Source organism: Protomyctophum parallelum (assembly GCF_964188405.1).
Source record: "Protomyctophum parallelum genome assembly, chromosome: 22".
Classification (NCBI taxonomy): domain Eukaryota; kingdom Metazoa; phylum Chordata; class Actinopteri; order Myctophiformes; family Myctophidae; genus Protomyctophum; species Protomyctophum parallelum.
In genome coordinates this window covers 34,737,456-34,750,406 of record NC_139714.1, presented here as the reverse complement: position 1 = coordinate 34,750,406, position 12,951 = coordinate 34,737,456, and the positions used below count along the sequence as shown (strand labels likewise).

General features: G+C 43.0%; 1 protein-coding gene across 1 annotated transcript in view; it reads left to right on the top strand.

The window, feature by feature from the left end:
* The window catches only part of LOC310853144 (uncharacterized protein), a 21,404-nt gene extending 9,434 nt beyond the window's left edge, over window positions 1-11,970 (top strand). The window contains exons 9-17 of the mRNA XM_083757382.1: window positions 1,492-1,632; window positions 3,054-3,202; window positions 5,543-5,720; window positions 6,054-6,095; window positions 6,666-6,765; window positions 7,432-7,701; window positions 9,457-9,543; window positions 9,695-10,805; window positions 11,426-11,970. Coding sequence (XP_083613508.1) covers window positions 1,492-1,632; window positions 3,054-3,202; window positions 5,543-5,720; window positions 6,054-6,095; window positions 6,666-6,765; window positions 7,432-7,701; window positions 9,457-9,543; window positions 9,695-9,726 — 999 coding nt within the window. The 3' untranslated portion in view covers window positions 9,727-10,805; window positions 11,426-11,970. The remainder of the gene's footprint in view (window positions 1-1,491; window positions 1,633-3,053; window positions 3,203-5,542; window positions 5,721-6,053; window positions 6,096-6,665; window positions 6,766-7,431; window positions 7,702-9,456; window positions 9,544-9,694; window positions 10,806-11,425) is intronic.
* The last annotated feature ends 981 nt before the right edge of the window (window positions 11,971-12,951 follow it).

Sequence of the window (12,951 nt, the reverse complement as noted above, 5' to 3'; positions counted from 1 at the left end):
TGTCAAATATTATGTAAAAAAGAGGCCAGCTGTCACGATTTGCAAAAACTGGCAGAGCCAAAAGCAGAACACAAGCCAAAGTCCAACAGTGAAATCAGGGAGCTTGTAGTTCTGCTATTTTCGGTGATGGCTTAGGAGTGGTCGAGGGGAGCAGGCTTAGGCTGGTGGCAGTCAGGCAAGGTAAAGGAGCAGGTCTAATGGTCACTGAGAAAGAGGAGAAGAGCAAGGGTCAAAAATCACGAGGAGCGAAAAGCAAAGTTTAAAAAAAAAACACTAACACTAAGGATTCACAAGGGTTTACACTACTACTACATGAGGGTTTACAGTTACACTACTACACACAGAGAGTTTGACTATAGAAGCGTTACCTCGCACTGGCGTTATGAAACGATCTGGCATCGGCGCAGAGAGAACACCAAACATTTATAGACTGGAGGATGATTAGCTGATGCCAAGCAGGTGAGGGAGATGAGGGAACCTATAGGTGTGCCAAGCTGGGAGCTGGAGCCAAGCCTACGCCCAAAACACATGGCCACACACGCACACACACTGACTGCTTCCACACAGTCGCGTCACGAAGAAGGAGTCTCTTCCTGGTTTTTAGACAGCTGGTGGATGGAAATGAAGCTCCACCCGCGCTGCAACTTGCAGCGTCGGCCAGAAAACCGGAAACGGTTTGCCCCCGCATCAAGTTGCAGCGTGGGTGGAGATTCATTTCCATCCACCAGCTGTCTAAAAACCAGAAAGAGACTCCTGCCGCTCGCGGCAAGAAGCATCTTTGTGACTCGACTGTGTGGATGCACTCACAGAGGGACAGACACTGACAGAGACTGACTGCATTCACAGCAGATTCACCAAGATGCCAGAGGCTCGCAACTCTTTGCGAGCCTCTGCAAAGAGTTTCCGGCTTTCTGGCCGACATGGAGCTTCATTTCCATCCACCAGCTGTCTAAAAACCAGGAAGAGACTCCTGGCATTTGGCATCTTCGTGACGCGACTGTGTAGAAGCGCCCACAGTGACACAAACATTGTGAAAATAGCAGCTGATAGCCTTGTTGTCAGCTTGTGTAGTTAGGCTATTTTCACAATATTTATCTGTGGAACTGAGTCAAACGAAATGTATGCCTAGAATTCCAAGTGCTTGTCAGTTAAAATTAGGGTTTTTTTGGTGGTCGCTTGGGAACCCTTGCCCTAAGCCAGAACCGTTTGCGTGAATACTGAATTGTTGCTGTTATTAACTTAGCATTTCTTGTAAAAGGGCTTATACTGTAGTCATTCATGTCACAGAGCCCCAAAAGGAATAGCCTAATATAAAACAATCACTTTGAAGATGTCACACAAGAAACATACCAACCATTATATAGATCTTTAGAGAGGTATACAAAAAGCAAGTGTAAAACAGCGATTTGTGGAATTTATAGAAGGATGTGGACATGCGTGTCTGTGCGCTCGTGCATTGTTTAGCTTAGACAGTATGTGTGCTCCGTCCAGGTACTAGATGAGGTGGAGAGACGCAGGGCTCTGTCTCCAGCACTGGTCCAGCCCTTCATGAGAGCCATAATGGAGGCCCAGTTTCCTGCCCCGGGCAGAACCATCACCATCAAAACCTTCCTGCCTGGATCGGGCACCGAGGTGAGGCCCACATGGGACTCTATCAAAGGTTTTTACAGAACGTATAGGCACAGTTTTGCTCTCTTTTAACCCATTCTGAGCTGAGATCAGATTCATAACGAGGTTTCCACTGGACACACACTGGTCTGATTAACCCATTCTGACCTGAGATCAGATTCTAGAAATGTCAGTCGCTCTTCGATTTTTCAAAAATAGCAGACCTACAAGCTCGTATCGCGCCACTCGGTGGCGCGATATGAGCTTGTAGATCTGCTATTTTTCAATAGCTAAAGCATAACATGATGCTGACACTCTGTTCACTCTGTTAAAGTGTTCTACAGTAGCTCTGTCCAAAATAAATACAATAAATGAATTGCCGGCGTCCATTTTTAGATTTGCAGGGGAAAGCAAAATGGGGGGTGGAGGTAAGGTTCTTCCTTGGCCTACTAGGAGTATGTATGCATGCAAAGTATCAAGCTGACCATCCCATGGTGGCCCTAAACCTAACCATAACCCTTTTAGCTATTTAGGCTTAGGGTTACTTTTAGTAGCAAATTCTGATTTAAGCTCAGTCTTTGAACACACCATTGAACTTTAGGCCTGGATAGGCTACTTAAACTATTTCATTTAATCTAGTCTTAGCCAACTAAAAATATATACTGACAATTGCCCGGACTCTTCTTTGACAAAGATGGCGAAAGCAAACATTCTTTGTTCTGTACTTATACATACAATTGTATGGTACAAAACACTGAAGTCCTTAAACCAGAAAACTAAACCTAAGGTAAGTGGGGAACAGGGACAGGCTGGAATGGCTTAGGGTTGACGACAGAGTACAGCATCTTGCAATGGGTCTGGTCCACAAGATTCGATACACCACCAAGATACCCATGTTGTCTAAATACTTCCTTAATGTCAACGAAGTCCACACCCACAACACCAGAGGGAGCTCAACAATCCATGTCCAACCCAGATTTGGCACATACAAGGGACTAAATTAATTTCGCTCTTATGCCACCAACATTTTGAACGCCCTTGACTCCTTCAAAACTGCTCTCAAAGGGCACCTACGGACGTCTGCAATTCGAAACTGGCCCCCGTAAAATCTGAATCCCCCACTCACCCCTTTTCCCCCTCACTGTAGGCCTATATGTTTTCTTTTTCTTTTTTTACCTCCTTTATGATGATGATTTCCAGTTTTTTGGCTAGAAGTGTATATTTGTATGTCTCTAAATGTTATGATGAATTTAACATGGTGGACCCTCTTGTAAACAAGGGTTTGTTGGTCGTCCACTCACAGTTGACAGTTTTTTGTATTGAGTTGTGCTTGAAATGTACTGTAATTCCGCATACTGTTAATAAATACTTCAATCAAACATAGAACCTGGAGAATATAGGGATGACCCCTGTCTGTCTCTGTTGCTGTCTCTCTGTCTCCCCAGACGATGGAGCTGTGTCGTCCATCAGACTCGCGCCTGGAGCACGTGGACTTTGAGTGTCTGTTCTCCTGTCTGAACCCCAGGCTGCTCTTCAAGGTGTTGGGCTCTCTGCTGCTGGAGCGCAGGGTCATTTTCACTGCTGACAAGCTCAGGTAGACCCACGCATGCACTCGCGCACACATGCACACATGCACACATGCACATGCACATGCACATGCACACGCACACGTGAGCACACGCGAACACACACACACACACACACACACACACACACACACACACACACACACACACACACACACACACAATCAACCAGGAGGTCCCCAGATAAACAATTCATAGTTAAGAACTATCAAATGGTTTCAATGGTATTCTCAATTTTTCTTTTTTTTTAATTATTTCTTTTAGGCTTTTCTGCCTTTATTGATAGATACAAGTGAATAATGACAGGAAAGAGGGAGAGAGAGAGATGGGGGGAGACATGCAGCAAAGGTCGTCATGAATGGGACTCGAACACTCAACGCGCGGTCAGGCCAGAGCCTATATGTGGCATGCGCCTGGACCACTAGGCCAGCGGGTGCCCCTAAATTAACATATTACGATGTACTATTGTGTGGTCCCTGAAATAAAATGTAATCATGAGGGTCCGTGACCTTTTTCGTCCTAGTGGAAAAACAACGCATAACGTCACTGAGATATACATACATATATTATAATCATGAGTTGTTATACCCGTGGGTGGTCCAGACATTCACTGAATTCTTTTATCTGCTTGTAATAGTAGGTTTTAAGGATTCAGTCCGGGGGAATTTGCCATGGGGTTATATTCTGAGGGAAGCCTGCTGTTGAAAGGCTTTATACCAGGGTCAGTTAGTTTGTTTTCTTGGGGGGATAAACCCTAGAGGGAGCCCAGGGGGGTCACAGTAGTCGAGGACAGGAATGCAGAACGGGATGACGTGTATTAAAGAGTTATGTGGTGTGTAGGGTTCCTTCCTGGGAAAAGTTGATACCATAGGGAATAGTCATACAGACTGCGATTATTTGAGGTGACAGCGCCCTCGTGTGGTAAAAGTAAGATCTGCTTTATAATTACAAAAGTTGGAAATAGCCAATCTGCAAGCTCACGCCGCATTATGTACACATACACCTTAAGCTATTTTCCCTATTTTTGTATTTTTCTTGAAATTTCCTGAATGTTTTGTTTTGAACTTTAGCCTATAATGGCATGTCCAGAATAGGAATGCCGAGTTTAAAACTTGTAGAACGGCTATTTTTGGCAAAGCATTTGTTGTGGAGGGAAAAGGAAGGGGGCCCCAAGTATAGACCCTTGGGGGACTCCATTCAACAAAGTACATAGGGTTAATGTGGTTGACTTGACCCAGAAAAATGCATTAGACATATCTTTGCTGTCAGGCAGAAACCTTGTATCTCCTTTCAAGTAATGTCAAGTTTTTTCACACAAAAGTAGTGAAAATAGCAGATCTACAAGTTTGTAACACGTCGCAATCAATCACATTGCGAGCTTGCAGATTTTCACGCATCTTTATACTTGTTAATTGAAATTGGTAAAAAAGGAACCCGAGAGTGACGATATCCTATGATAACAAAATCAAGTTTTCTTTTAGTTCCTGGGCTTCTCTCTCTCTCTCTCTCTCTCTCTCTCTCTCTCTCTGCATGCACTTCTTGGTACCATAGCACCTCAGGGGCCCATAAAATAAGGCTACAGACTTCCCAAAACAAACTGGTCAGGCTACTATACTACTTGGCCCCACTCCACAAACCCACCTCACCGCTGCCCATTTTGACAGGCCGGAATCGGCGGAATGGCTTAGGGTTGATGACAGAGTACAGCATCTTGCACAAGATTTGATACACCAACAAGATACCCACGTACCTGTCTAAATACTTCCTTAATGTCAACGAAGTCCACACCCACAACACCAGAGGGAGCTCAACAAACCATGTGCAACCCAGATTTGGCACAAACAAGGGACTAAATTAATTTTGCTCCTCTGCCACCAAAATGTGGAACGCCCAACGGTCATTAAGACATGCGAATACCTTGACTGCTTCAAAACCGCTCTCAAAGGGCAACTACGGACGGCTGCAATTCGAAACTGGCCCCCATAAAAGTCTGAGTGTCCCCCCCACGACCACCTTTTCCCCTCGCTGTATATTTTCTTTTCCCTTTTTACCTCCTTTTATTTCCAGTTTTTTGTTATAATATAACAAAAAACTGGAAATAAAAGGAGGTAAAAAGGGAAAACTACACTTCTATATTATAGAAGTGTAGTACGTCTCCAAATGTTCTGATAAATTGGACATGGTGGACCCTATTGTAAACAAGTGTAATGCTTGGTGTCGTCCACAGTTAACAGTTTTTGTATTGAGTTGTGCTTGAAATGCATACTGTTAATAAATAATAAACTACTTCAATCAATCAATCAATCAATCAATCAATCAATCAATCAATCAATCAATCTGCTTGGCAGCACGCTGTCCCAGTGCTGCCATGCCATGGTGGCACTGCTGTACCCGTTCGTGTGGCAGCATACCTACATCCCTGTGCTGCCCTCGGCCATGTTGGACATCGTGTGCACCCCCACGCCATTCATCGTGGGCCTGCTGTCCAGCTCCCTGCCCCAGCTGACCCAACTACCCCTGGAGGAGGTTCAAATCGCTTGACCTACACGCACGCACGCACTTATCGTATGATGAATAGTGAAATGATCTAATCTACACATTCAAACTAACTGTAGGGCTTTTGGTTTGCAGAAAGTTTGTATAAAAAAAGGGCTGCAACTGTTGATTATTTTCCTAGTGATTAAAATCAAGTGATCAGACATCAAGATGCGAGCATTTAAACACATCATAAAAGGACATTTGAAAACTATGAAAGTAAAACTTTAAAATTACTCTTATTTAAAGTTACTTATCGTGACTGATAGAAATGGATGGTCACAAAGTGCTTTAACAAGCTGAACCTTATTTTTCATTACACAGGTTCTGGTGGTGGACCTGGGAAACAGCCGCTTGCTCAGACAGGTGCGTCACGTTAAAAAATATTTGGAAACTCTATTTACTAGTTGCTTAAACTTTGGCTATTTTGAAAATAGCCGATCTAGAAGCTCACACTGATTGTGACACATTGTCTAGAAGCTCACACGCATTGTGACACATTGTGCGCATGTAGATCTGCTATTTTCAAAATACTTTTACACATTTTAGATGGGACATTCTGCATAACTATATACTTTTACTTTTTGGACTATAAATACATTTTGATGGCAATGCTTTTGTACGTTTACTCCAGTGAATGTTGATGACTTTTACTGTAGTCGTAACAGTGATGCTGGTGATAAGTGTGTGATTACTTTGACTGTAGTTGTAACAGTGATACTGGTGATAAGTGTGTGATTACTTTTACTGTAGTCGTAACAGTGATGCTGGTGATAAGTGTGTGATTACTTTGACTGTAGTTGTAACAGTGATACTGGTGATAAGTGTGTGATTACTTTTACTGTAGTCGTAACAGTGATGCTGCTGATAAGTGTGTGATTACTTTGACTGTAGTTGTAACAGTGATACTGGTGATAAGTGTGTGATTATGTGCAGTTAGAAGATGAAGACTCCATCCTGCCCTCCAAGCTCCAGTCAGCACTTGAGAACGTGCTGGAGAGGAGGAAGGAGCTAGCCAATGAGAGAGGAGGAGATGGTGAGGGGAATAGTGTCTTTCCTGCTTTCGCTCGACATAATTATCGCCACTGAAAATAGCAGATCTACAAGGTTACCTTAACCTGGTATTTTAGATGTGTTTTAGATTGCTGGGGTTTAATCACTGGTGGTTCTCAGACTTCTTTCAATTCAAGGAGACCCAAATAGATATGTAGTTGGTCGCGGACACCCCCCCCCCCCCCCCCATCCGAAAAGGTTAGAGAGTTATAAAGAGTTATGTAAAATGTTTTAAATAACATAAAATTATTCAACATTTTCCTTTTTTTCTTTTAATAGTCATCGTATAGGCCTATGTTACGGAAAAAAGTGGTCAAAATGATTGTGATGCTACAGTATATTAACTAATTTTGCTCACAACATATCGCAATGCGCCACATTGTGAGATTGTAGATCTGCTATTTTCCAAAAATATTTGCCTGTTTTTGTTGATTGTTCACCTATTTATTAGGACATTCACGAGATAAAAACACTAGGGTTCATGAGGTTTTAACCCAATAAAAACAGGAAAACCATTATAAATAGCAGATGTACAAGTAGATGCAAGCTATTTTTGAATACTTTTCTAAATTCTTGACAGTGTGAGAACTACAGATTTCGAAGGCATTTTGTAGAATTAGCCTCAGGTCTTAATGGGTTCGATCCCCAGACTCCAGCTCCGACAGCACTGTGGTATCCGAGGCCTTCGTCCGTTTCTTCGTGGAGCTGGTCGGCCACTACCCGCTCTTTGTGGTGTCTGACCGCGAGGACGGCTACTCCTCGTCCTCGTCCTCGCCGGCGCCGTGCTCCTTCCGCCGCGAGGGCTTCTGCAAGTCGGTGTCGTCCAAGACGACGCGGCGCTTCCTGGAGGTCTTCATGGAGACCCAGATGTTCGGCTGGTTCATCCAGGAGAGAGAGCTCCACCGCCGGGTAGTCAGAGGTACTGCGCCAACCGGCCTTTGTAGGCCTTCGCCGGGGGTTTTAGATGCTCTGAGTCAAATGCTTTTTTGAGTGGTGCAACCACTCCAAGGAACAGCAATGTCCGTGTTCACCTATGTGGCCATGAGCACCAGTATATGACTATGAGTACCAGTAGGGGCGCTGTTGTGCCAGAAACAGAGAGAGAGATAGTATTAGTGAGGAGAGGAGGGGGGAGTTGCACCACTCAGTTCACACGGGTGTGATTTTTTTTTATACTTTATACTTTTAGTCCTGGCAAGGCAAGGCAAATATAATTTGTATAGCACATTTCAACATGTGCCTTACACAAAACATTAAGCACAGGAAACGCATTTGGATTCCATGAAAAGAAAGTTGCTTTAGTCACTAGTCACATAAAGTAATTCATTTCAGCTGCGACATTAAACATCTCTCTCTCTCTGTCTCTGTCTCTCTATAGGGCTCTTTGAGCAGAGGGCACAGGAGTATTAAACATCTCTCTGTCTCTGTCTCTGTCTCTCTCTATAGGGCTCTTTGAGCAGAGGGCACAGGAGTATTAAACATCTCTCTGTCTCTGTCTCTCTCTATAGGGCTCTTTGAGCAGAGGGCACAGGAGTATTAAACATCTCTCTCTCTCTGTCTCTGTCTCTGTCTCTCTATAGGGCTCTTTGAGCAGAGGGCACAGGAGTATTAAACATCTCTCTGTCTCTGTCTCTCTATAGGGCTCTTTGAGCAGAGGGCACAGGAGTATTAAACATCTCTCTGTCTCTGTCTCTCTATAGGGCTCTTTGAGCAGAGGGCACAGGAGTATTAAACATCTCTCTGTCTCTGTCTCTGTCTCTGTCTCTCTATAGGGCCCTTTGAGCAGAGGGCACAGGAGTATTAAACATCTCTCTGTCTCTGTCTCTCTATAGGGCTCTTTGAGCAGAGGGCACAGGAGTATTAAACATCTCTCTGTCTCTCTCTATAGGGCTCTTTGAGCAGAGGGCACAGGAGTATTAAACATCTCTCTGTCTCTGTCTCTGTCTCTCTATAGGGCTCTTTGAGCAGAGGGCACAGGAGTATTAAACATCTCTCTGTCTCTGTCTCTCTATAGGGCTCTTTGAGCAGAGGGCACAGGAGTATTAAACATCTCTCTGTCTCTGTCTCTCTATAGGGCTCTTTGAGCAGAGGGCACAGGAGTATTAAACATCTCTCTGTCTCTGTCTCTCTATAGGGCTCTTTGAGCAGAGGGCACAGGAGTATTAAACATCTCTCTGTCTCTCTATAGGGCTCTTTGAGCAGAGGGCACAGGAGTATTAAACATCTCTCTGTCTCTCTATAGGGCTCTTTGAGCAGAGGGCACAGGAGTATTAAACATCTCTCTGTCTCTGTCTCTGTCTCTCTATAGGGCTCTTTGAGCAGAGGGCACAGGAGTATTAAACATCTCTCTGTCTCTGTCTCTCTATAGGGCTCTTTGAGCAGAGGGCACAGGAGTATTAAACATCTCTCTGTCTCTGTCTCTCTATAGGGCTCTTTGAGCAGAGGGCACAGGAGTATTAAACATCTCTCTGTCTCTGTCTCTGTCTCTCTATAGGGCTCTTTGAGCAGAGGGCACAGGAGTATTAAACATCTCTCTGTCTCTGTCTCTCTATAGGGCTCTTTGAGCAGAGGGCACAGGAGTATTAAACATCTCTCTGTCTCTGTCTCTCTATAGGGCTCTTTGAGCAGAGGGCACAGGAGTATTAAACATCTCTCTGTCTCTGTCTCTCTATAGGGCTCTTTGAGCAGAGGGCACAGGAGTATTTGGAGTCCATTCGTGACAACGAGCACCGTCGGGTCAACAGGTTCCTGAAAGGCCTGGGTAAGGAACCTCCGTTTCCCTCCAACTCATTTAACCAGAATAGCATCATGTGTGAAGGCCAGCTGTCTGCAGGTGGCGGAGGTACAACAACACACAAATAATCTAACAATCTAACCAAAAACATTTTATCGTTTTCCGTTATACGCTTTAGGAAACAAGATGAAGTTCCTCTCCAAGAAATAAAATCGCCACAGCTTCACCAGTGGAGAGATGAAGGTCGTTCAACCCGTGCACCGAGGTCGGTCATCGTGGAAACGAGAAGGCCCGCTCCAGGGACTGGGGAACATTTTCTACGTTCACTTGTTAACCCTAGTATGAACTTTTGGGCCATTTGAAAATAGCTTGTAGGTCAGCTATTTTCCAAGAATGTCCATAATATGGACAACAGGTGGTTAACTCAGAGAGATTTGACAGTGAGCGAGCCCACTGGCAGTTGTTCAATGAACTGTCTTGCTCAAGGACACCACATCTGTCAATGGACACAATCACGCTGGCTAGTGGCTACAGAGGTTGAGACGACGTCTCTGCTGGAGACGCCGTGTACTTGGACTAATGAGTGATGGAAGAATTGCGCGTTCTCTTTTTACAAAGAGGGATGTCATCTGACTTCTCAGTGATACTGTTCAGTCAGTGTGGGTTCAAACTAAAGCACAGCCATCTTGGCGATATCATTTACTTAAAATAATTACAAGCTTGTTATTTTTTGTTGTTGATTCACCACCAGTTAAAGCTGCTGTACGTGATATTTCTGGGTTAAAATACAAATGATTTTGTGTCCTCTAGCTCTATATGAAATGGTTATTAGTATTACTATAACAAATATTGCTACAGAGTACTTTGTTCAGTAACAGGGGTCTCCCTGTCTCTGTAGCTTTTTACTAAACAGCTAAATACATTTTCAGGTGGTAGCCTACACCAATTTCATCCAATCAGGAGAAAGAACCCATTTATCAGCTTCAATTTTATATTGTTGTAGTTCCAATGTTGTCTCCTTCGTTTTTTTCTTTTTTGCCTGTTTAAACAATGTTTTAGTTTTAAAATATTTGTTTTTCATCACTTCCAATTTCACTTGTTTATCCAGTATCCTGCATGAGTTCTCCCGCCTGGGTGTAATTGTTATCATGACCTGACATTTTACTTTCTGTTTACTAAAGAACCGGAGATACGGGGACCCCTATTACTGACACTCTATAGCAATGATTACTATCAGAAGATAGATTTATTTTAACAAAATAATCTCACTTTTACAGCACCTTTAAAGGGTAAGACCACTTTTTTTGAGGTTTGGGTTGTGTAGTTACTTTGCCATGATGCAACTCCAAATGTGGACAAGAAATAAAAAATAACTGCTCCAGTGATTAGAAATTGATAATTAAAAATATGCTCCTCATTGACTTACATTGTAGCTAAAACAGCTCTCAAAGTCACTCTTTTAGTACGTAAACAAACACAAACAATGTTGATTCAGACAATATAGAGCATCACCAAAACTCATGTGGTTTTATTTTTTCATAAAAATGTTATCTTCCTGTTGATTTGTCCATTTTATTGGGAAGAAAACCCGGACTGGATCCGGATCCAGATCTTCAAATAGTAAAATCAACAGGAATCTAACATTTTTATGAAAAAATAAAACCACATGAGTTTTGGTGATGCTCTATATTGTCTGAATCAACTTTGTTTGTGTTTGTTTACGTACCAAAAGAGTGACTTTGAGAGCTGTTTTAGCTACAATGTAAGTCAATGAGGAGCATATTTTGAATTATCAATTTCTAATCACTGGAGCAGTATTTTTTTATTTCTTGTCCACATTTGGAGTTGCATCATGGCAAAGTAACTACACAACCCAAACCTCAAAAAAAGTGGTCTTACCCTTTAACAGCATTCATAGGTCAGTCAGTAGTACGTAATAATTCCACCAGGGGGCAGTAGTATATCTTCACTCGCTGGACAAGTGGCGCTGATAATCCTAGATCACGTTCAAAGGCACACATGCTGATGCTATGCCAAACTTTCCCAAACTTTTTGCCACAAGACCCTAAAGAGAAATGTAGTGCCACTGCCTCCCCGTGATCCAAATGTACAAACGGCATGATGCATAAAATAATCACTTATTCAGTTTATAGCTTATTTCAAAAGTATAGGCTATACTGAAAATAGCCTAACTGAGTACAAGATCATAATGTGCCGTGATGCAATTGTGTGTGGGTTTATAGATTAGCTATTTTCATCATTAATTTCTACCACTACTCATTTTTGGAAACTATTGGAATTTTAATTTTATTTGTGAATATCTTTTTAATTTATTTTTCAGATTTTCTTTTCTCTTCACTTTTTTTTTTTTTTACTTGAAAAAATGTGTAGAATTTTATGTAGAATTTAGTTTATTTTGGGAAAATAAACAAAACAAGTGGAACTTGGATATATAACTTGGGTCCCAGAAAAAGACCAACCACTGCCTTTACGCTGTGCTTTCTGCTCTGGTTTCTTGGTGATGAGTGTTCTGAGCATGTGATGAATAAATAAACCTGCTATATATCCCGGCATGCCTTTGTTTGGAATGGGATCATTGGTACAGTAGCAGCTGTAGTTCACAGGATAGCCTGCCGAACTGCTGCACCTTCACCGCTGGAGAAAGTATACACACTCTTTTCACGTATACTTGACCTCGCCCTAAAGGGCACGCATCCGCCTCGTTGATGGCAGACTGCTGGGCGAGCGTTGGCGCTTTGGCATGGGGGGGGTCAGATCAACATATGGAATGAATTCTGTACTGGCCATAATGGCAGTGGCGTGCACAGATAGACACTAGGGGGTGCTAGAGCAACCCTAACCCTTTTTGGCAATGTGCTCTTTAAAAAAAATAAAAAAAAGTTTTTTTTCTTTTCTTAATTTGTAGTGTGTGGACCATGCGGTGACATTGATCAAATCTTGATAAAAAAAACGCTTCTACTATATTATTTAGGCCCCCCCACAATCTAAAGCTATGTTTCTATGCCAGTGGTTCTTCGATAAAAAAAATAAATAGCAGACCTACAAGCTCGTAGCGCGCCACTCGGTGGCGCGCTACGAGCTTGTAGATCTGCTATTTTTCAATAGCTAAAGCACCAAAATGTGCTGCACAAGGTGCCCTTTTTTCACTTGAGCACCTGCCCCTCTAAATGTCTGTGCACGCCACTGCATAATGGAATGTGTCTTGAGTGTACAGGGTTTGATGAGGACAGATCAACATATGGAATGTCAGAACAGGTCAGCTCCATTATATGGAGCGGGGACATTCTCTTGAGTGTACAGGGTATGACGAGGGCCCAGGTAGGGCCGGGCCTTAATTTTCGGGCCTGTTGAGAACTCTAGTTTTCACCGGCTGTGGCTGCACTAATAACTTTGGGGCGGGTTCCCGTCTAGAGT